Genomic DNA, 21,952 nt, shown 5'->3' on the forward strand with positions numbered 1-21,952 from the left:
ATTGTGACCATCTCGCTGCTTTGATTTAATTATATTTTTGTGCATCTTGTGTTTTGTATATTGGAAGCATTTTGTGATAAAGCGGTTTGTTAAAAGCACTCCACGGATAAACTTGACTTGTTTGACCTCAGAAATTGCTGTAATTAAGTCTACATAAAACTGTTTTAATTAACCATCACGTTGTGTAGCCCCTTCGGTGTTCTTCCTCATTCAATGATGTTTTTTATTTTTCCTTGGTGGTGTGATCCACCTCAACATTCTATGTTGCCATTACAGATTAAGATCATTATTCTTTTTTTTTTTTACAGCCTTACCACCCATATTTTTCTTTTACAAAGCAGTATGTTTTAGCTGATGCAGATAAGTGAACTGAAAGACATAATCTTTGTGCTGATAAATCGGTAACTGAATTTGCAATCTCCTCTGTCTATTTATCTTTGCAATCTAAAGTAGCTGGAGTAGTCTCAGTTTTTTGTTTTTTGCTGTTGTTGTTGTTGTTTTTTGCAATCCTGCCTTGTGGGGAGACTGTGCAGAGCTGTGGGAAGAAGTACAATCTGTGACATGTAAGTGTGCAATCTGTGAGACTCAGTCCTCTCTCATAACTCATCTATGGATATTCCTATTGGTGGAAATATGAATAACTTCATATCTTGCATGTTTCATTCAGAGCTATGAAGATTACTGGAACTCAATCAGAAGTTGTTAAAGCCTTATCAAATTCTAAGAGGTGTCATTTACTGGGCATTTATTCTTCATAGACTGGTTATAGTAATAAAAAGTTCAACCTTTGCTTAGTCAGGTTGTTTTTTGTTTCTTTGTTTGTTTTTTAAAACTTACTGGTTGTTGCTTATCCTCTTCCAGCAGCCAATTGTTTGGGTCCTTGTCTTTGCAGCCTGCTGTCTGCTATCTTCTAGAGATCTTCACAAATGAAATGAACGCATAACTTCACTATATATTACAAAGAACTTATACAAGTAATGCCACAAAGCCTTAATAAATAATTATTAAACATTATTGCACAATTTTGCTGAAATATATTGACCCCCTTACTTTGCATTTAACAAACAAGTAAGGCTTAGCTTTTGGACAAATCTAGAACAACCATCTACCTGCAGGCAGTCAGTAACGTCACAGGCCGGGGGTCACATGACCAGTCAGCTGGTCTTCAGCCAGTGAGCCTGACACGCTACTGTTTACAAATCAGCGGAGCCCGAGTGAGCAGAATGAGGCTTCCTGCGTGATCCGAACAGGTACGTGAATAAAAACTGCTAACGCATTGCTTTTTGGTGCTAGTTCCTGAGCGTGCGACGCAACTTTGTCTCGTTTAAAGCAGAAGCTGTGTGTGTGTTGGAAGTAATAACAGGGCCCCGAGTTGGCTCGCTAGGCTAATGTCATATTAGCCTTCCTGCTTCCTGTCGTTTCAACTCTTATTCAATCAACATGAAGAGCTTCAGCTGCCAGAGTAAGTTTAGTTCATATTTAGCTTTGCTAGCCGACGGACGATACAAGCTAGCTTAGCTGCTGTTTGGCGTTTTATTTTGCTTTTTTAAGCCCCCTCTGCTTCGATCATCTTCCTGGCAGCCTGCATTCGTGCTGCATCCCAGACGGACCCTGTGTACGTTTTGCTTCAATTTGGACAGACCTTGTCATTGATGTAAGTTACGATGTCAAAAAAATGTGGGGAAAAACAGCTAATCGTGGGTTTGCTAAGTGGAGGACTAACTATAGGTGAAAGATTCCGTGACGAGTTCAGGGCAGTGCAGAGGTTTGGTAACAGCTAACACCACCTGCCTGTGTAGTTTCGTGTGGTTTCACACATACTTCTCCACACTGCCAAGATGAAGTTCAGTACAAATGTCCGTGTGGGAATCTTTCTGTAGGACACTGTGGACTGCAGAAAGGCCGTTTGGACTAGAAAGGAGCGAGACCCGGGACTTAAACACACCGTTCCCTTTAGTGCAATGCTTCCTAGCTGTTGTTGTTGGTGGTGTTTTTATTTTTTTTGTTTAACTTGTGATCTTTTATATGAGGTTACATGTAAATGTCATTGAGTAGTCCAGGCAAGATGTCCCCTTAGTTTTATCTGAATAGCTTATATCAGCGAAAAGGCACTTTAGAAATGCCCATTTTTTTTAGATTTACCTTGCGACTCTTTGTGGATGTCCTCTTCCCCCATGTTACTAACGAGTTGTCCATTTCAGTACAGACAGATGTCTGTCAGATTTTATCTTTGGTAATTAAATCTTTCAGGACCCAACAAGTTCTTGGAATTTTGGTAAGGCTAAGGTTCCAGGCATGTTCTCAGTCTCTTGCAGAGCATGTGACCATAAAGGCTCTTGAGCTCTCACTGTGTGCTGAAGTAGAGGCATGTGAGTTTGTTTAGCTGGGGTGTTTCACTGTTGCTAAACTACAATCAGCCGTCTTGACTGAAGCTGCCATTGACAGTTCCTATTAGCGCTGTTTGCTGGATCCTCTTTGAATATTCATCCTGTAAAAGCAGTTTCCCCCCACGTGAAACTGCTGAGACTCTTGTGGATCAGCTGTTACTGTTTATTACTACTTTAAAAAAAAAAAAACATCTGAATTTGAATGCAAAATGATAAAAAGCATATCCCCGAGCGGAGAGCAGAACTGTAGTTGCAGTTCAGTCAGATGTCTTCAAATGGAAATACTGCAGGCACTTCAGCAAAATGTTTAATACAACTGACTAATCTGGGTTTAGTTTCCAGCTTGTTTAGCCTGGAAACTAACTTATATATATATATATATTAATTAATTAATTAATTAATTAGACATTGGTCTGCAGAGTCAGCTTTACATGTTGAAGTTGCCACACAGCACCAAGGTCCTGGGTTTGAATCCACCCCAGCTGGCCTTGACTTTTATAGAGTTTTCATGTTCTCCCCATCTCTCTGTGGGTTTTCTCCAGATACTCTGGCTTCTTCCCCCATAAATTAACCTAATTAATTTGGTTAACTAGTTAACGTAGTTATTAAGTCAATTAACTAAGATCAATAAACTGGCAATCTGTTTAAGGTGTTAGAGTAATATGTCTCTGATTACCATTGCTAGCTTTGATCTTGTGTCTTATAGGGACAACCAGAAATTGTGTAAACCTTAAAAAAAAAAAAAGCAGCTTGGATGCTGCAACCATAGATGATATAAAAGCGTACCATGAGGTCATCGATCAACTTCTGAGTTCTTGAGATTACGGTTTTCCCTCTCACTGTTTTTCTTTTTCTTTTTTAAATTTACATGAAACACTTTATGTGTAACACCGAGGAGCCCTGCTCTCAAAACCTGACATAGATGTAACACTGTCTGCAAAGCTGCATTTAAGAAATAAGCGCTTAAAGTTTTTAAAACGTATTTAGAGCCATGCCTGTACAGAACATGTCATCACCGGGTTGGTTGGTTGTGGTCAGTAGACTGTCTCTTTTGCAGTAATTTGCTCTTCGTTGTTTGGCTGTTATCAAGTTAGAGCAGTTTTCCCATAGATTTCTACAGCACCAAAAGTGTTTTTGCGACCACAGATATCGCCATCTGGTGGTCTGAAGTTTGAATGCAGGTTGAAGGCCCTTCAGAAGTTACGTCTGTCTTTTTAGTTGTCCGTCACTGAAACGCAAACTCAGCTGGATTCTTGGTTAGCGTTCTCTGGTACGCATGTCCAAAATGAGGTAATTTTGGAAACCACAATGTCATCGCTCAAATAGTGCACTGTGTAATAAAGGCAAGTGGACAGGAATCACTCATTGTTCTGGTTCTAATTTTAATTTAAACATGTTTAACTCTGGGGATTCATTGACACTTCACAGTTCTCTGAAAGACAACCCATGTGCTTCATAGAACAGTTGCTTTGCTGTTGCCCAACTATCAGAGCAGACAGGCTTTCCCTGGAGGGCGGTAGTAAAGAGACCATCTAAAATGAGGCATTTCACACAGCTGGTAAAAGGAGGTTCTGCAGAAGTGTACAGTATGGTATGAAAACATGCCAAGATGTGGAAATCTGTTCTAGCAGACCCCAAAGATAAAATCATGAACCTATAGTTTGAGCATACTGTGGGCTCTATTTAAAATGTGATGCTTCTTGGCTTAGATCAAATGGGAAGTGTTAGTCTGTGGTTTTTAAGCTCACTTTCAGACCGAATGTGTGTGATGGGAAATGAAAAGTGAACTGTTACGTTGCACGCGTTGTGGAAGACTATTAAGGACTGAGGTTTAGAGTGAGGCTGTATGCTTAATTTTGAAATCATTTCAGTGCGCTTCCCACAGTCCCGGGCATCAGCATAGCTCCTTTGAAATCCCATCTTGGGTAAGAACTTAAAGAAGCCAAATCCTAAAAAAATCTGCAAAACTAACACAGGATGATGTCACTGCTACAGTTTGAGTTTAGCTTTGCAAGCTTTTGTTAGCGATTCCCAGTAAGTGATCTTCTACCTCCGAACAGATGGACTCGCTGTTATTTGCCTGTTGATTTATTTATGCATTTCATTATGTATTGATTTGATTATTTCATGAAAGATTCGTGCTTTGAATTATTGAGGTGTCTCCAGGTGCCGTGGATTAAATTATGCAGAAGCTAATTTGCCTTGATTATTATGTAGTAAAGTTGGGATGTCATTTTACGTTCGACTCCGGGAAAAAGTAATGAAAGCAGCAGAAGGCTAAGAGAAGAGTCGCTTCAGGCAAGGCTGTGCTAACACGGCGAGGCCTCAAGACGAACACCCGCGTCATCTTTCACTCGCTCGGAAAGGCTTGCGGAGACACGCACATAAGATATGCCTATGCAAAGAACAAGTAGGGATGAGTGATCTCTAAAGTTTAGAGTCACTTTTTACTTTTGGAAAGAAGAGACAAAGCGACGAATGTGACTACAAGACTGTAGGGAAAAGAATTTTCAAAGTACTTTGCATGAGTAATTTTGGTCACAGTGATCATATGAATTAATATTCTATGCAAGATGACTACCGCTTATATTTGTATTCACTCAGGAGACTTTAAATCTTTCATGCCAATCTTTGAAAGCAGAAGATGCTATTATTGGAAACACCTATTCACACCATTCTTCTGGAGGGGGTTTGTTTTTTCCCATAGTTGTGGACTGGTGCCGATTATTTGATAGGATAATGTCCTTTTTAGGAGAGCGGGGGGGTGGGGGAGCACACAGATTTAAGGAGAGCATTAGTCTTCGAGTAGAACAGATGTTCCCCGTGAAAACAGCCGCATACATTATGCATATAAAATAATTTCTATTTTGATGGCATGTGTAGCTAATTTATCAAGCAGTGTTTCATTCACATGGTTAATTGGTTTAAGAGATGCCTTTTGTTGTGTTATTTCCACAATTATTAAATCGAAAGAAAACACAACGCTTTGTGGGCACGTGCTATTCTGTAGGCCTGCGCATTAGGCTAAACATATTCATAAACATGGAATAATCCCAAGCCGGATAAAGAACGAAGGCAGGATTGGTTAACCTAGATTGTGATGTCTCACGGAAAAAGTAAACTTCTCTCAGAAGTTGGCAGCGAGTACTTGGCTCACGGTTTACCTGGTCGGGATATTAATAGTGGGGGTTTTTTGTTTGTGTTTTCTTGGAATTTATTTATTTATTTTTAATGAATCCATCTTTCTGTTCTGGTAAACCACTCAGTATGGCATTAAATCATTGGGAAATCTTTCTATTCATCCTCTCTTTTTAAGATGAATCAATTAATGTATTTGTATGTGGAAAAATGAACATTGGGGGTGGGGGGAAACAAAGGAAAAGCTTCTCCTAACTTCTTCAAATTGTTTTCTTCGTATTATATGTTTGGTCGTTAATTTACAGTCAAAACAGAGAAAAACAATATTACATTATTATCACACGGAGATTAATTTGTGGTGTGATCAAAGAGGAAGGCACGGTGCCCGTTAAAATTAGAGTCATATCCATCATCGCCTTGAAGGTTGTCTCTTTGTGAATCTCAGCACCACGTCCAACATTTCTCCTGCATTTGGATCGCTCCCCGGAAGTCCCGTCCTGACCGCTCGCCAGAGCTGATTTTTGTTTCAGAAAAACTGCTGTCCGTGAGCCACGCGAAGACAAGTTTCTTCACATTAAACATCAGTAATTAATGCATTAATTTGCCTACTTAATGACCTCATTAGCTTCACCAGTTATGTTCAATGTATCACAAAGAGCACCGTGGAACATCAGGCAGCTCAAGTGCTTCTTGTTAATTTCAGCCATTCTTCACTGACTGTAATCAATGTCAGTGTTTTATTTTATGTTAAGTTGAAAATAATACATTTGAAGGGAGACTATGCCGTATCCCTTTGTGCGATTGCCACAGTGTAGGAAAAAAAAAACCTAAAAATACAACCCTGCTATTTTTTTATTTTCTTTTTTTTAAGCATTGCTTGAAACATTGACTTTTTCCTGACATACTACATTAATTTACTATATAAAGCATATTTCAGTAGTTTTACTTGCTGAAAATCAGTATCAAACTCAAAAAAGCAAATTTTGATTAAGTCGCTCCTTCATGAAAATACTTTTTGAGAAATAAATTGTTGGATTTATTCTTCGCTATGAAATGCATCTGCAGTCACTTTAGTCTAGGTCTTTAGTGCTGGGTGTTTCTACAAAGCATTTCTTTCATCAACGTCTTTTAATTTTCTTCCTATGCTGCCTACTTCTGCTCTACTGTATTATATTTCACTGAGTCATTTTTGGCCCTTTAGCAGCTTTGTCCTTCATTTCCCCTTTATTATCAGTCCTTCTCCCTCTACTTGCAGAAACGATCCTTTCCTTCTGAGTCTCAACTGACGAGAAACACAAAGCTGTGACAGTAAGTACCGAGATCAAATGGTGTGCTTGGAGAAACTTTACTGATTGCGGTAGACTGATTTGCCAGCACTGTTATATAAAAAGAGGTCAGAGGCTACAATGTTCATGAAAAGTTGGCAAAGTCAGGACAGGTTCTGAAGCTGAAACTGAAGCTCTGTGTCCCTGTTAAAAGAAATAAGTTTAGTTTGCTTTAACACCAGGACTTTTTGGGAGATCGTGTTCAGTTATCTTTCTCTTTTTTGCTCTTACCTGCTACCTCATTCTCCAGGTCCAGCTGGGTCGCAGTCATGCAGCATCCCAATTTTGAGACCCGCCATCCACTCCAGAGTGAAGATCATCAGGAGACAGGTTTTGACGCGCTCCAGAGTTTCAACAAGAATGAAAACAGTATGTCGACTTTCAGTTAAGACTTCCGAACCTTTGTTATAGATAACACCTGTAACCATTTCCCCTTCCTTGGACCAAGACCCACATCATAATATACCAATGCTGCAGTCCTTTTGGGACTAACAGGCTCACAACAATGGAGATGATAAGTTTAGGTTCATTCTGGAGATGATTAAAAAGAAAATTTTGAGCTGACTGAAGTGTGAGTCACAGATGTGGCTTGCGACACCCCCAGGCTGAGTGTGTTTTTTATGTTAACGTGTGACTGAAAGAAAACGTTGGTGGCTGGCATGTTGTGGAACTGATGAATATTCATACTGAGCGTCCCTGTGGAGCGATCCACTCCTGTAACTAATGCTGATAGACAGCTCTCCAACTTCAATGCATGTTCACCTGCAGGCCAAATTAGACTTATTACGGCCAATAAAGAAGAAACGGAGTATGTTACTTTACTTCCTTTACTTCCTTTAATCACCTTCTCTGCTCCCCTTTTTGCTCTACTGCGTGCCTTGTAAAAGAATAACTGATGGGTTATTGTGATGCAGTAAAATTGTCTAAGTATGCATTTTTGTTGCTCTCTCATTGCCTCGTCTAAATAAATATATATAAATAAATAAATATATATATATATATATAAAATACAAATTGATTTCTGCTTTGACGCCCTAGCACTTATTGTTTACATCTCCCCCTTGTGGCTGTGTCTGTTCTCAGTAGGAGGATCTCTTGACAGCAGCACTTTGGAGTCTCATTCTACCTTTCTCTCATATAGGTGAGTTATTCCATTAATATCCCTTCATGGTGGTATCATGAACTCGTGGCCCACTTCTCTTAGCTTCTTATCTTGTTTGTTTACTGCTTGATGACACAAGTTGCCCAAGTTGAGTTGAAGCTGGTAAATCCCCTCATGCTTTGCCTCCACCACCCCCTCCCCAATGCAGGAAAGAATGGGACGACTTGTTTCTCAACAGTAATTACCTGGCCAGGATCCGGCAGGCAGGCATCAATGGGCGGCTGAGGAGCAGCCGCTTTCGGAGTGTGTGCTGGAAGGTAACTGCCAGCTGGATCAAGCGGTCCTATCGAGTTTGATTAAGGGGGCTTTGGTAAATTCCCTGTCACAGAAAAGGGAAGTTGTGGTGGCTTACAGACTTGTTCCTCAGTGGATATAACAGCCTCGAGCGTAGTTCTGAAAGGGCTGATTTTTCTGCATGTTAGTGATTTCTCAAAGATGAACTGTTGCATGAACTGATATGTGCATTGCATGTCTATAGCTGTACCTGGAGGTTCTTCCAGAGGATAAAGAGCAGTGGATAAACAAGACGAAGGAGCTCCGGGCCCAGTATGAGAAGATCAAGGAGATGGTGAGAGCACCCATCTGTGGCCAGTGTGGTTCTAAGATATAAATGTTCTCCATTAACCTCACTGCTCATTCATATGTAGAATTTATAGCTGCTTATATCCTGAAACACGGAGCACAATATGCAGCCCATGAGGAAAAAAACTGATCACTTATCAAATCATCAAAGGTTGTAACTAATTGTTGTGCATTATTGTTGTGTTGTTTTGTTTTTTCTGTCACAGCACATTACCAACCCCCGCAAGGCCGCAGGCCAGCAGGACCTTGTGGTGAACAACCCACTGTCCCAGGATGAGGGGGTGAGTTTTCTCCACAAATGTTTCATGGTTATGTGCAAAATATGACCCTGACACTTTGTGACCTTCTAATAATTATTGATACTGTCAATGACATATTGGTTTTTAACATATAGATTTACACATATTGTCATTGTAATGACAACAATCTCTTCCCTTGATTTTCTGAATGTAATTTTTTTTTCTGTCACATCCAGAGTTTGTGGAATAAGTTCTTCCAGGATAAAGAGCTAAAGGGAATGGTCAAGCAGGATGTGTTGAGAACGTAAGTATCTCTGTTACTATTTGCTTATTTTTTTTTTTTTTTTTTTTGTTATTAACATGGCAGGAAAAAAAAAAAAAAATTGCTCTTTTTGTATTTGGATTAGATTCCCTGAGATCCGATACTTCCAGGATGAAGATGTGAGGACCAAGCTGACTGATATTCTCTTCTGTTATGCCAGAGAAAATGAGCAGTTACTGTACAAACAGGTAACATTCAACATCGTCCCGTGTGTTTGTTCAACAAGCTCACACAGAACAAAATGCCTTTGTAACCTAAGCATTACAAGTGTCTGTAACAGGTGCCAGCCTGTGAATAGATGGCCAGCGTAGCATCTTTTTTACAAACTGGAAGTGACACGTGGCTGAGCAGTGGCTAACAATGTCTAAATTAAACCTGTCATGATGGATTAGAAACCTCGTGCATCACTATTAAAGAAAGACTGACCACAATTGAACTGTATTTGTTTCCTCTCCTTTCTGCCTTTATGCATCTTACATTCTCTCTGCCTCTGTCTGTAGGGGATGCACGAGTTGCTGGCTCCCATAGTGTTTGTGCTGCACTGTGACCATCAAGCCTTTCAGCATGCCAGTGAGACGGCCAGCCCCAGGTCAGTTTGCATTTCACTGAAAAGCCATTAACACCTTCAGACCTGCTTCTCTGATGACAACATATTTTTTTGTATTTATTTGTCCAAAGATTAAATTGAAAGATTCTCACTTTTTTCAGTGAGGAGATGAAGTGTCTGTTAGACCCAGTGTACCTCGAGCACGATGCCTAGTGAGTATCAGCCGATCAAAAGGGTTCAGAATAAGAAATGTTTATACTTTTAAAAAATCTCACTACATTTATCTTTGCCTCTCTCTGTAGTGCCATGTTCTCGCAGCTAATGGAGACAGCAGAGCCGTGGTTCTCCAGCTTTGAAAGGGAAGTGAGGAAGGTCGGTTCTAATTTGAAAAACTACTTTTGACACTGAAATTGATTGTGGATTGTAACACAATACCAGCTGATTGCACTGTCATGAAGACATGACATTATATTAACGCTAAATTACAATGTTGAAGAGCTCAGTCCTGGTTAATTGACCACTCAGGTGGTTACCATGGTAGCAGCAATTGCATTTTTATTACTATAGTGAACACAGGACGAGAGGCTTCGTTGTCAGAAATGCAGACGAGCAGCTGGATCTGTTTGATGTACCCAACTGATTTGTGGCACAAGTGCAGGAACAAACAGAAACCATGATTATCAGTGACTGTCAGTCAAATTGTTACTTAAAACACTTCATGTTTTGTGAACTTTTTTATTAGTTTTTTTTTCTTTTTCCACTCCAAATTAAGCAGACTGTGGAGGCTCGTCAAAGCTCTTAGAGACAAATTTGCAATATAAGACTTTATACTGTCACAGATATCTAATCAGCCAATGACATGGCAGCAACTTGGTGCAATTAGGTTTGCAGACATTGTCAAGTCGACCTGCTGAATTTCAAACGGAGAATCAGAATGAGGAAGAAAGGGGATTTCAGTGACAGCCAAATGGGCTGGTCTGTGTTTCAGAAACGGCTGCTATGCTGGGATTTTCCCGCATGCCCATCTCTAGACTTTACAGAGAATAGTCTGAAAAAGAGAAAATACCCAGTGAGCAGGATTTCTCTGGGTAATAATTTCTTGTTGACATCAGACATCAGAAGAGAATGGCCAGACTGCTTTGAGCTGATGGGAGGGGAACTGTAGCCTGGTTCGACAAGTCTCAATTTATGCTGCAACATTCAGATGTTATGCTCTTTCATGTTGGTGTAAACAACTTGCAAACATGAATCTAACCTACCATCTAAGAACAGTTTAGTGTGGGGAATTTGTTTTTTTGTTTTGTTTTTTTGTTGTTGCCTTTGGGCCACTGTCATTGCGAGCATCACTTAAAGTCCACAGCCTACCTCAGTATGGGCATAATGTGCCGATCTTCTGACGACTGCTTCCAGCAGCATAAGACATCATGTGACCTCAGCCCATCTCAAACTGATGTCATGGCCATGACAATGACTTCACTATACTCAAATGCCCTCCAGTCACCAGATATCCTCCTATCCTGTCAATATGAATCAAAAGATCTAATAATTAAACTCCACCTTATTGAATTAAATAAAGTAAAGCAAGTATACTTAACAAAACTCAGAATAGCATATCCTCCCAAAAGGACACTGCGGCTCATTGTTGCTGATGTTCCTCATTTATGTTAGCATGAAGATATTTCAGTTGTGATGGAACAATCTGCTTCCCCAGGGTAAAGAAGAAATGCTGACCACCATCCCATTCGCTCGACCCCAGGATGCAGGGCCATCTGTTGCCATAGTAACCAAAGTCAACCGCATCCAGGACCAGCTGGTGAAGAAGCACGATATCGAGCTGCACATGCATCTCAATCGGCTGGAGATCGCCCCGCAGATCTACGGGATGTCAGTATTTATATCTTTGGGCACTCTGACTCTTTTTTTCCTGATCCACTGCTGGACACAAATGCAGTAAAGCTTTTTTTCTGTGTCTTTAGCCGGTGGGTTCGTCTGCTGTTTGGCCGGGAATTTCCTCTTCAGGACCTGCTGGTGGTGTGGGATGCCCTTTTTGCTGATTGTATCACTCTGGACCTTGTGGACTACATCTTTGTGGCCATGCTGCTCTATATCCGAGATGCTCGTACGCACCATTTATTACTTAAATAATCCAATAATGCCATGTGTTGTCTTTGTAGCATGTAATTTCGTAAGACATACATAAGTGGAAGACTGTGATTTACTCCGGCTCATTTAGTTAGACAGAGTTATATTACTTTGGACTACAATTGATCTTTTCATATACATAGCATAGACTGCAGTATAAGTGTTACTGTTATGCCAATGAGCCAAAATAATGTAACACAATGCAATTTCAGTCTGCAGTTAATGAAGCTTGTCCATTCACACTTTTTTTTTATAAATATATGAAAATAAGTCTGCAACTTTTTTTTTTTTTTTTTTTAATTCTGATATTTTGTGGACTCTTTTTATTTAGCTTTGTTTTTCTTGGACTGCAGATTCTAGTCTGTGACAAATAAGTCAAATAGAAAACACTAAGGAAGTGAGACTACAGCTTGAAACACTCTTGGTGATTCACACTTGATTAAAGCAAAGCACAAGCTGTTACCAGATTTTTATTTTTATTTTTTTAAGATTCTTCTTAAATCTGTTTTTCTTTTTTTAGTAATTGCTAGCAACTTCCAGACATGCCTGGGCCTCCTAATGCACTACCCCCCAATAGGAGACATCAACTCACTGCTGCAAAAGGCTCTGTTCCTTCGAGATCCCAAAGTAAGTTATTATACCAGCGTACTTAACTAGAAAAATAATACATGTTGGTTTTGCTGATAGAATTGACAGTTGGTGATGTAAGTCTCTATAAAAGTGCTGATGTGTGTTATGCGCTCATGTGTCTCTTTCACTGTCTAACTGGTCACAGGTTAAAATGGGGAAGAGAGAAAGAGACTCATGATCAAAATCAGAACAAACTTACAGTTAAACAAGCTCTCTTCTAGCAGCTTTTATCAAGTACTTACTGTAAAGGCGATGCCTCACTCAAAATAAGTTGCCTTTTGTCCCCATCACAGAGGAAGTAGAAGTTTTGCAGAAGTGAAAGACTCATATGCACAGTGGGCTAAAATCCTCGAGCAACACACTTTTAGCAAGGACCAAAAAACTTTTTGTGGTGTTGTTGTACTCTCAGAAAGCGCTTGGGTGTAAAAAGTGAAGTTAAAATTGGCAGCAAGTATTTTAGTTTCTCATGCTTGAGAGGTTACATTTTAATGTCGGGGCACTTACTGTAAATACAGGAAACGCAGGTGTAGTCAATGAAGCGGTCACTGCAGTTAATGACAAGTAGTCGTAGCACAAATATAAGTGCATTTTAATCTTTGTGTGTAACAAATAGGCCTCTGTGTTTATGTTTGTATGTTTTAATGTACAATTAAAACACATTAATCTTAAACTAGCAACCCTTGCATATCAGAGTTTATGGATGGGTTAGTTAATGTTCAGCTCAGCAGTGCATGTTTCATGGTCTTTGCAACAGCACTTCACTCGTTCCACATTTTGTCATGTTTACAACCTTATTTAAAATGGATGAAATTAATTTTTCACCTCAATGTCCTAAACACAATATCCTCTAATGGCAAAGGGGAAAACATTTGCTTCAAATTCTTGCAAATTTATTAAAAACAAACATACAACATGTATATAAACAGTCACAGCCTTTGCTTAATATTTTGCTGAAGTACAGTTGGCAGCAATTACAGGCTCAAGTCATTTTTAGAATGGTGGTTTATTTTTGGACAGCTTCTCTCATTCTTCATTGCAGAAGCTCTCAAGGTCATGGTGGGGAGCATTGGTCCTCAGCCATTTTCAGATCTCTCCAGAATGTTAAGTCGGTTCAAGTCTAGGTTCTGGCTGGAACATTAACAAAGGAAAGAGACACCCCCCCCCCCCCTTCCCTCGCCAGTCTGAGGTTTAAAGTGCTCTTGAGCAGGATATCATCAAGGATGTCTCTGTACATCACTGCATTCCTCTTTTCCTTGACCTTGAGTAGCCTCCCAGCTCCTGAAAAACATCCCAATAACATGATGCTGCCACCACAGTGCTTCATTGTAGGGATAGTATTGGTCAGCTGATGAACAGTACCTGGTTTCTTCCAGACATGACTCTTGGCATTCAGGGCAAAGAGTTCAAGCTTGGTTTCATTAGGCCAGAGAATTTTTTTTTTTTTTTTGTTTCTCATGGTCTGAGAGACTTTCAGGTGCTTTTTGCCTTCAGGTGGGCTGTCGTGCCTTTTACTGAAGAGAGGCTTCTGTATGGCCGCTCTGTTACAGGCTTGACTAGTGGAGTGTGGCAAATTGGCCGGGCGGCCAGTTATACCTGGTGATTCCAAACTTCTTAAATTTACATATAATGGCAGCACGGTGGCACGGTGGTTAGCACTGTTGCCGCACAGCAAGAAGGTCCTGAGTTAAATTCCACCATCAGGCCGGGGTCTTTCTGTGTGGAGTTTGCATGTTCTCCCCGTGTTTGCGTGGGTTCCCTCCGGGTACTCCGGCTTCCTCCCACCGTCCAAAGACATGCAACTTGTGGGGATAGGTTAATTGGATAATCCAAATTGTCACTAGGTGTGAATGTGAGTGCGAATGGTTGTCTGTCCCTGTGTGTTGGCCCTGCGACAGACTGGCGACCTGTCCAGGGTGTACCCCGCCTCTCGCCCTATGACAGCTGGGATAGGCTCCAGCGCCCCCCGCGACCCTGAAAAGGATAAGCGGAAGCGAATGGATGGATGGAGGTCACTCTGCTTACTGTGACTTTCATTGCTGCAGAAACTGTACTCTTCCCCAGATCTGTGCCTCAATACACTCCTGTCTCTGAGGTCTACAGACTTGGACTTCATGGCTTGGTTTGTGCTCTGAAATGGACTGTCAGCTATGGGACCTCATATAGACAAATGTGGGCCTTTCCACACCATGTCCAATCAACGGAATTTACCACAGGTGGACTCTAGTGGCAGATGATCAGTGGAAATGGGATGTACCTGAGCTCAACTTTGATGATAAATGCAGTGGAAAAAAAACTTCCAATGTAAAAGTCCTGTCCTGAGTTTGATTACGAAAATCCTAAAATGGCACAATGATGCAACTGCAAGACAGTTAAAGTAAAAACAGAAGTACTTGTGCACTTGGTAAATGTGAAACTATGTGAAGTGCAAAACTCTGGTCTAGTTTGGAAATCCAAAAAAGACCTGATACTTTTTTGCCAAGATTTCTCCAGCCCTGACTATACTTTTCCTGTCATACACTTGTTTCTTTCCTCCTGCGGTCTTTCTGATTTTTGCTCACTTAACCAGAGGTCTGCTGTGCTGTTACTTCTCCCATGCAGAACGTTTGTAGTCGTCCCGTTTTATTTGCATGTAAGCTCGACGTTGTTGTGTGAACAAGTTAAATCAGCACGGAGTCTTTGACCTTAGCGAACACCTCACCTAAATTATCTTTTGTTCCTCGTCCAAATTCATTGACCTGTATACTGAACAACTCCACCAAACTCCTGTTCACCACTCTCCTGAGATGAAATTTCAGGAAGGTGTTGATCTGACATGACAGTGTTACCCCCAGGTGAACAGCCATGTCACACCAGGTCAACATCAGATTTATACCTGCAGGGTGGTTGGGGAGGGTTCATCCCTAATAACAGTGCAAGAAGGGGCATGGTGGAGGTTTGTTGCTCATAAGTACTGACTCAGAAACATATATTGACTTATTTATGTAGTCATGCATGTGCGCATATTTTCGGTTGACTTGTTTACTCTGAGATTACTTGTTTGTTGTGCACAGCAGAGGTTTTTAATCTGTCTTGTTAAAGTTGTTAACAATAACAGTTTAAGCTTAAGTTATTGTTTTTGTAGAACAACCCGCGACCTGTGAACTACCACTTCCAGCAGAACCTGGATTACTACAAAACAAAGGGAGCTGACCTGATGAACAAGACACGGTAAAATAAGGCACAGCCTTGTCTTTGAATGGACCTGACATTGCGCACACACATGGATATAAACATATGGGACATGCATGCATACATACATGCATACAGGACAAAAATGCATGTTTCCAATTCAAAATTAATTGGACAAACTAAGATATTTTAAAATATAAGGAATGTTTTTAATGCTTTCCAGTCAAAGACTGCCTGAAGTTTATAACCCAACACATCACCAAATGCTGCGTTTCCTCCCTTGAGATGCTCTGCCAGGTTTTTACTGCAGTCTCCTTCAGTCGCTGCTTGTTTGTGGGTCTCCATTTAATTTTGTGTTTAATAACTGAAAGGTTATTAGGTTGTGATGAGGTGACTGTCTTGGTATTCTTTAGATCATTATCCATTTGCATTGTAAAGCGCCATCTGATCAGTCATGCTGCTTTTATTTGAATCTTATCTGAGAGCATCACCCTGTGGTGAAGTTCAGACCAAAGAAAATGGAAAATTTTGTCTTTGTCCAGAAAATTATGGACTCAACTGTATCACATACAATATGGGTTACATTAGTGGCTGTTGATAAAAATTGCTTTAGTTTAGTTATGTGCAAGTAATCCCAGTGAGCCAAAGGTTCAGACTGCTGTTTCAAACTACCCTCCCCTCTATTCTGGGCTCTATATGACGCCCATGACAGCTTGCAGAACTTTGAACCTTCACACATAAATGACAGATGGGTCCATTTGACTCGAACATGGCTACAGTTTTCAGTATTTATCATTATTTATATATTCACATTAAAAATGTGTCTATATGTATAAAATACTAAAATTGCTCCTGCACTGATCCTTATGTTTTATTAAAGCATAACCTTGCCTTGTAAGTCCACTCGCCATTAGTCATTTTATTTCCTGCTTTCTATTCGGACATATTCTTTCACATGAGCACATTCTTTAGGTCAGTGAAATTGTATAAAAGTAATATAAAATAGGCAGTGTTTGTAGGCTCCCTTGTGTGCATGAGACAAGAATGCGGTCATTAAAAAAACCTCAGATGAGCTATTAGAAATCAGACCTCCACTCGGAGCATTAAAGTTTTATAGGGTCTAAAACTACCTTAAGATCTGCAGTCGTTAATATTAAGAACGAGATGTCAATTTATGTTATTGTGCCGGGTAATCCAGGTTTTAAATTCTGGGATAACTGTTTTGCATTCAAGAATTGAGCGCCAAAAAAAAAAAAACTCTCATGAGCCATTTTATAGCATTTGTTTTGTCTTTGAGACTTCTCAGGCTAATCCCACATTTCTGGAAACAGGGTTTAATTTTTATATCTTATAAAATATAAACCTCTGGATACCTTGAAGGTAGAACATTTGTTAAATAATGCTAAAAGTAGTAGTTTGGAAAATCTTCTGGTAAAGATAAGATCAGGTGAAGTGTCTCATATCCTTTTCTTTCTAGCTCTGGCTCTACAAAAGCTGCTCCACTCAACATCAACAAGGTCTCCAGCAGTCTGCTCAACTTCGGCAGGAAGCTCATTGCTCCAGCCATGTCTGGTGCGTCTATTTCACCAATCAACAGCGAGGTACACTCCTCCTCTTCCTCCTCCTCGTCCACCTCCCCGGCCTCGGCCCCTACGCCCATCTTACCACACCCGCTGGCAGATCCGTCAGCTCCGACGCAGACCCAGGGCCAGGCCCAGACTCAGCACTATCGCCTGCTCAAGTCTGAAAGCATGCCTGTCCACCTGAGCAAAGGTGAGCACAAGTAGTCAAAACAGAAATGTTCCAGATTTGTGGCAGGACAGATGTGATGACATCCTTCTTACATATACTAGTTGGTGTATTATGTACCCGGTGAATTACCCTTACACCCTTTTTAACACTGGTTGTTGAAGTTTGTTCAGCCTTTTGGTTTGTGTGGTTATGGCAGCATCTGCTTTGACTCTCCTGTCTGTTAGATGGCGTTTCAGGTGGAGTGTCTCAGGCCTCAGCCCAGACTCACAGTGACACACAAGGTAACTGCTGTCATGGCAACTGCTTGTGTGACATGCCCGCCCTTATTTGTCTGTGCTTTCATCACTGCCAGCCCATTTCTAAGCATCCTGCATGTTGTATGCCGTTTGCTCACCTGTCCCTGCTGTTGGTGTGCCAAATGTTACCATAAACAGACATGAGTGTGTGCTGCATGTGATTTTCAACTGTGACCACCAGAGGGAGATCACAGCTCGCTGCATCAGTGCAGATGATGGCATAGGCATCACTAGTGAGCTGCGACATCTCTCATAGTGCTAAGACTGTCCTTTAAAAAACCAAACAAAAAAAACCTGTCAGCAAGTTTCTGTTGTTGCATCACTGTAGCTGTAAACCCCTATTTGTCGTGTGTGTGTGTACCAGCTTGCTGTTTAGTCTGCAGTGACAAAGAAAAATGCAAAGAAATGGTTTATCTAATGACTCATTATAGACCAACAGATTTGCAGTCAATTAATAACTGCAAAAGTCTGTTATTAATTGATTACTTACATTTGCATTTAATTGCTGCATTAATGAGCATCATTCTCTGAGCAGCAGGGACTGCGCCTCTCCAATCAGCTCCTGCTTTGCTCTGTGGTGAGGCGCACTGCTGCAGATTTGCATTATCTAAAAACAGATGATGACATGAAAGCTAAAAACTCTAGGAAAGGAAATATAACAGACAGACTCATTAGCACTGCTAGACACTTTTATTTATCTTTTTTTTTTTTTTTTTTTTTTTTTTTTTTTTTTTTAGATGCACTTGGGGAAAAAAATCATTTATCATTTAAAACACAATGCATGTCTTTTCTGATTGTGAATTCATGAATACATGAATTCACAATTTCTACATCTCATTCAGCACGGGGGAAAAATCTGCAATTCCAGCTTCACAGTCCAGATTTCAGAGTCTTGTCTTGCACTTAGCTGTTTAATATCTTTCTAAATTACAGATATTTATGAGATTTGGCCTCCATAAATAGGGTTCTTCATAGAGTTTAAAGGAACAATAGTTTCTTTCATGTTTATTTCCTGTGCAGGTTGTTCTCCCGTAAATTCAAATACGGTGACGTCCATAGGTTTTCAACTTCCTAGTGTTACTAATAAAAATGTCTGTCTGTGCTTCTTAGGCCAAAGCTCGAGGACGGTCAGCTCCTCTACAAGCATAGAAAGCCTCTCCGGTGGCCGTGGTCAATCCACCGCCTCCCCGCCTCTTCCCCCATCCAGAGGGAGTGATGTCAGCACTTCATCCCCGCCCCTCTCCGCCACCAAGAAGGAGTCCTTCTTTAACATCACTCGCTCGCGCTCCCACAGCAAGACTATGGGCAAGAAAGAGATGGTAAGTCTTTTTAATTTTCTCTCACAGCTTTAACCATAATCCCTTCTTTGTAGGGTTTCCTTCAGTTTCCAATTTTCTCTGTTTGTGTTTGTGGGATCAACAGGAAGAAGACCTGGAAGCCCAAGTCTCTTTCCTGCAGGGCCAGATCAACGACCTGGAGGCCATGAGCAAATACTGTGCTAAGATGATGAACACACACATCTGTAAGTTCAGCCACACATGGTTACATGGCTTAAAAAAAAAAAAAAACATTCAGTCTAATTCCACTCGTGCGTCAGCGTCTGCTGCAGGTTATATTTTTGTCTAACTTAAATTTGTAAATTTCTAATTTTGCTAAAAATTTACTGACAATAATAATACTGTTTATGTTTTCGAATTGTAATATAGTGAAGCAGCAGCTGTTTCGATTTTTGTGGCCGATCAGTGCCTGACCACTCATTGTTCCTCTAGGTAAAATCCAGGAAGTGATTCTCCAAGAACACATCGAGAAAGAGGATGAGGTCCTGGTCTCACTGGCTGGACTCAAACAGGTGACTGTGTGAGCAGATGCTATAAGTGTATATTCATTTTTGTGATGTCCCTTTTATAATCATATTCACTAACTCATCTCTGTGGCCTCCTTCTCCCTGTCAGATTAAAGACATCCTAAAGGGAGCGCTGCGCTTCAACCAGAGCCAGCTGGAAGCTGAGGAGAATGAAGAAATCACCATTGCTGACGATCACTACACGTCCACAGCAGCAGCAGGTGAAACTGTTCTAAGCACCAGCAGCCTCCACAGTGGCCAGCAACAGCAGGCAAACATCAGGCCGAGCAGGGACTCCGAGCTGGAAGGGAGCGCGAGCATGGACGAGAAGGAGGAGGCGCAGGCCATGACACCATTTGATCAACAGGTCAGCGTTTTTCCTGTCTGCGTAAATTATTGCTCTGTACCTCTGCCAGCTGTATTGGCATCAAATACAGTTTAACGTTCACTCCATACAGGATTATGTTTCGTCATTCATTCATTTTAAATCCTAATCCCTTTCATGTCTGCAAGTCTGTGTTCAGAGTGGTTTTGTATCTTTCCAGGATTATGGTGTGTCATGCTAAATCTGCTCTCCTAAGAATTATACCATTTCTGAATGATACCGCCGAGCACAGCAAGTTTATCTCAAAACACTCAGCTTTAGGCCAAAGCAAGCGTGATCTCACACTTTAGGCATTTATGCAGTTTTTAAAAAAAGATTCTTGCATGCAGGTGGCGTCTTCTCTGGGCTCGGAGGGAAAAAACTGGGACGATTACATCCTTATTTCCCAGGACGGAGACCTGCACGCCGAAACTGGAGGAAGGTCTGCATCCGAGCGCATTCCTCCAATCAGACGGGGGCGTGGCATGGTGCGGATGGAGCCTGAGGGTTCGGCTGGAACTTTCCAAGATCCCCTAATGGCAGGCACCACCTCAGGTTCCTCCAGCCCAGATGAAGGCTCCACCCACAGCAAGGACTCTGACTTTACCATCGTTAACCCGAACGACCTGTGAACGTGTTAAATCACCGCCCTATTCCTTCACCTATACCCGTTCTGGTTCATATCCCATTCAGCGGGGTTTGATCAGAGAAAAGTGACCTGGAATTGGTGAGGGGACTTTAGGTCAATGGTGGAGTGCCACTGAAACTGCTCTCAACATAGAAATTGAACACATGGACTGTGACACTTGTGTCACAAATGCCCGATACTCTCTCTTTAATCTGTGCCACTTCAGTCCTGTCTGAGCTGATGCTGTATGCTGTCTCATCTCCTTATTATGCTGGGCCTTTTTAGTGGGTACAATCTAACCTCATCTGTCACTCATGATTTGTAGTTCCCTGTTCTACAGAGAGAGGGCGCCATTGAACTGCTTACCCTGTCACTACAAGATGATTCTAAAGAGTTGGACCTGAAACTGCAGTTTACCTTCAGGAGGGGACTCCTTTTCTCTTACTGTAATGTTCGAGAGTGTGGTGCTGTTGTTCCTCGTGAATGTGGAGCTCTGGCCATACCTCTGCCTGTGTTCTGTCTGCGTGTATGCCTCTAAAGAGGAAGCTCTCTGCTCTGATACTCAAAGGAAAGAAGGATTGTGTCGTCCTGTCACTTGTTGAGGGCAGCTTTCTCCCCCCTCATAAACCAGTGCCTCTGACCGTTATTCTTCTCAGCCAAACAAAACCTAACTCTGTGATCTTTTTTTTTTTTGTTTGTTTGTTTGTGTTATTTTTTTTTTTTTTTTTTTTTTTTTTTTAAGAAAACACTTTTAAAGAAAACTGTGTTTTGTTTTTGTTCTTAACCCTTTAGTGCTTTAATTTCCCTGGTGTATATGATTAAATTATGGAATAAATCTCCTTTACCTTTTGTTTTAAAATTGATTCCAATATGGACAATTCAGTGTCTGTTATCTTTGCTCACGTTACAGGTAAGTTGTTCTCGTGTTCTGTGGCAAAATTACGCAAAGCAGCACACAAAGAATGTTCCTCTATAGCTGCCTATTCAGCCTAATTAACTCTAGACCAATAAAACTACATTGCTCTTGCTAAAACGCTAAACTTCTAGTGTCTTCTTTGGATTACTTGCTCTCAAGACTTTGAGTTAACACATTGTCCTGATTGGATAGCAGCAGTAAAGAGCAGACAGGAAGTGTGGGTAAATGGAGTAGGAGCATAACAACTGAACCATGGATTCGCAGCTAATGGTATTATTACGTATGCTGTGTACTTTGAGCCAATTTTGCAGAGATATCAGTCTTTGTGGTTTATTTAAAAGGTATTCTGGGGTTTTGGTTAAATAATGGTCTTCATCTCCAGATATTATTCATTGTTGCGAGGAGCTGCTACAGATGTTTTGGATGTTTATAACATATTTAACTGCAAAACCATCCATACTTACAGCAGCAGCATGGGTAAGCCTATATTTCAGTGAAACTGCGAGATGAT

At 40.9% G+C, this 21,952-nt stretch overlaps 1 protein-coding gene across 5 annotated transcripts; it reads left to right on the plus strand.

The window, feature by feature from the left end:
* Nucleotides 1–1,138: 1,138 nt before the first annotated feature.
* On the plus strand, nucleotides 1,139–21,565 carry tbc1d5 (TBC1 domain family, member 5). Of its 5 annotated transcripts, none has more exons than XM_040020248.1 (23): nucleotides 1,139–1,250; nucleotides 6,781–6,833; nucleotides 7,101–7,219; nucleotides 7,934–7,991; nucleotides 8,161–8,269; nucleotides 8,491–8,580; nucleotides 8,801–8,875; nucleotides 9,070–9,137; nucleotides 9,241–9,343; nucleotides 9,656–9,744; nucleotides 9,864–9,914; nucleotides 10,005–10,074; nucleotides 11,414–11,586; nucleotides 11,679–11,821; nucleotides 12,365–12,471; nucleotides 15,596–15,681; nucleotides 17,120–17,415; nucleotides 17,619–17,675; nucleotides 18,801–19,009; nucleotides 19,113–19,212; nucleotides 19,460–19,539; nucleotides 19,643–19,900; nucleotides 20,248–21,565. In XM_040020248.1, the coding sequence occupies exons 3-23, from the start codon at nucleotides 7,120–7,122 to the stop codon at nucleotides 20,527–20,529; spliced, it is 2,604 nt and encodes an 867-aa protein (XP_039876182.1). In that variant the 5' UTR covers nucleotides 1,139–1,250; nucleotides 6,781–6,833; nucleotides 7,101–7,119; the 3' UTR covers nucleotides 20,530–21,565. The 5 variants fall into 5 exon arrangements, with proteins under 5 accessions (XP_039876182.1, XP_039876187.1, XP_039876184.1 ...); XM_040020250.1 differs by lacking the exon at nucleotides 1,139–1,250 and adding an exon at nucleotides 1,278–1,462; XM_040020249.1 differs by lacking the exon at nucleotides 1,139–1,250 and adding an exon at nucleotides 1,469–1,654.
* Nucleotides 21,566–21,952: the final 387 nt, after the last annotated feature.

Source organism: Simochromis diagramma, unplaced genomic scaffold (assembly GCF_900408965.1).
Source record: "Simochromis diagramma unplaced genomic scaffold, fSimDia1.1 OVJJ01000753.1, whole genome shotgun sequence".
Classification (NCBI taxonomy): domain Eukaryota; kingdom Metazoa; phylum Chordata; class Actinopteri; order Cichliformes; family Cichlidae; genus Simochromis; species Simochromis diagramma.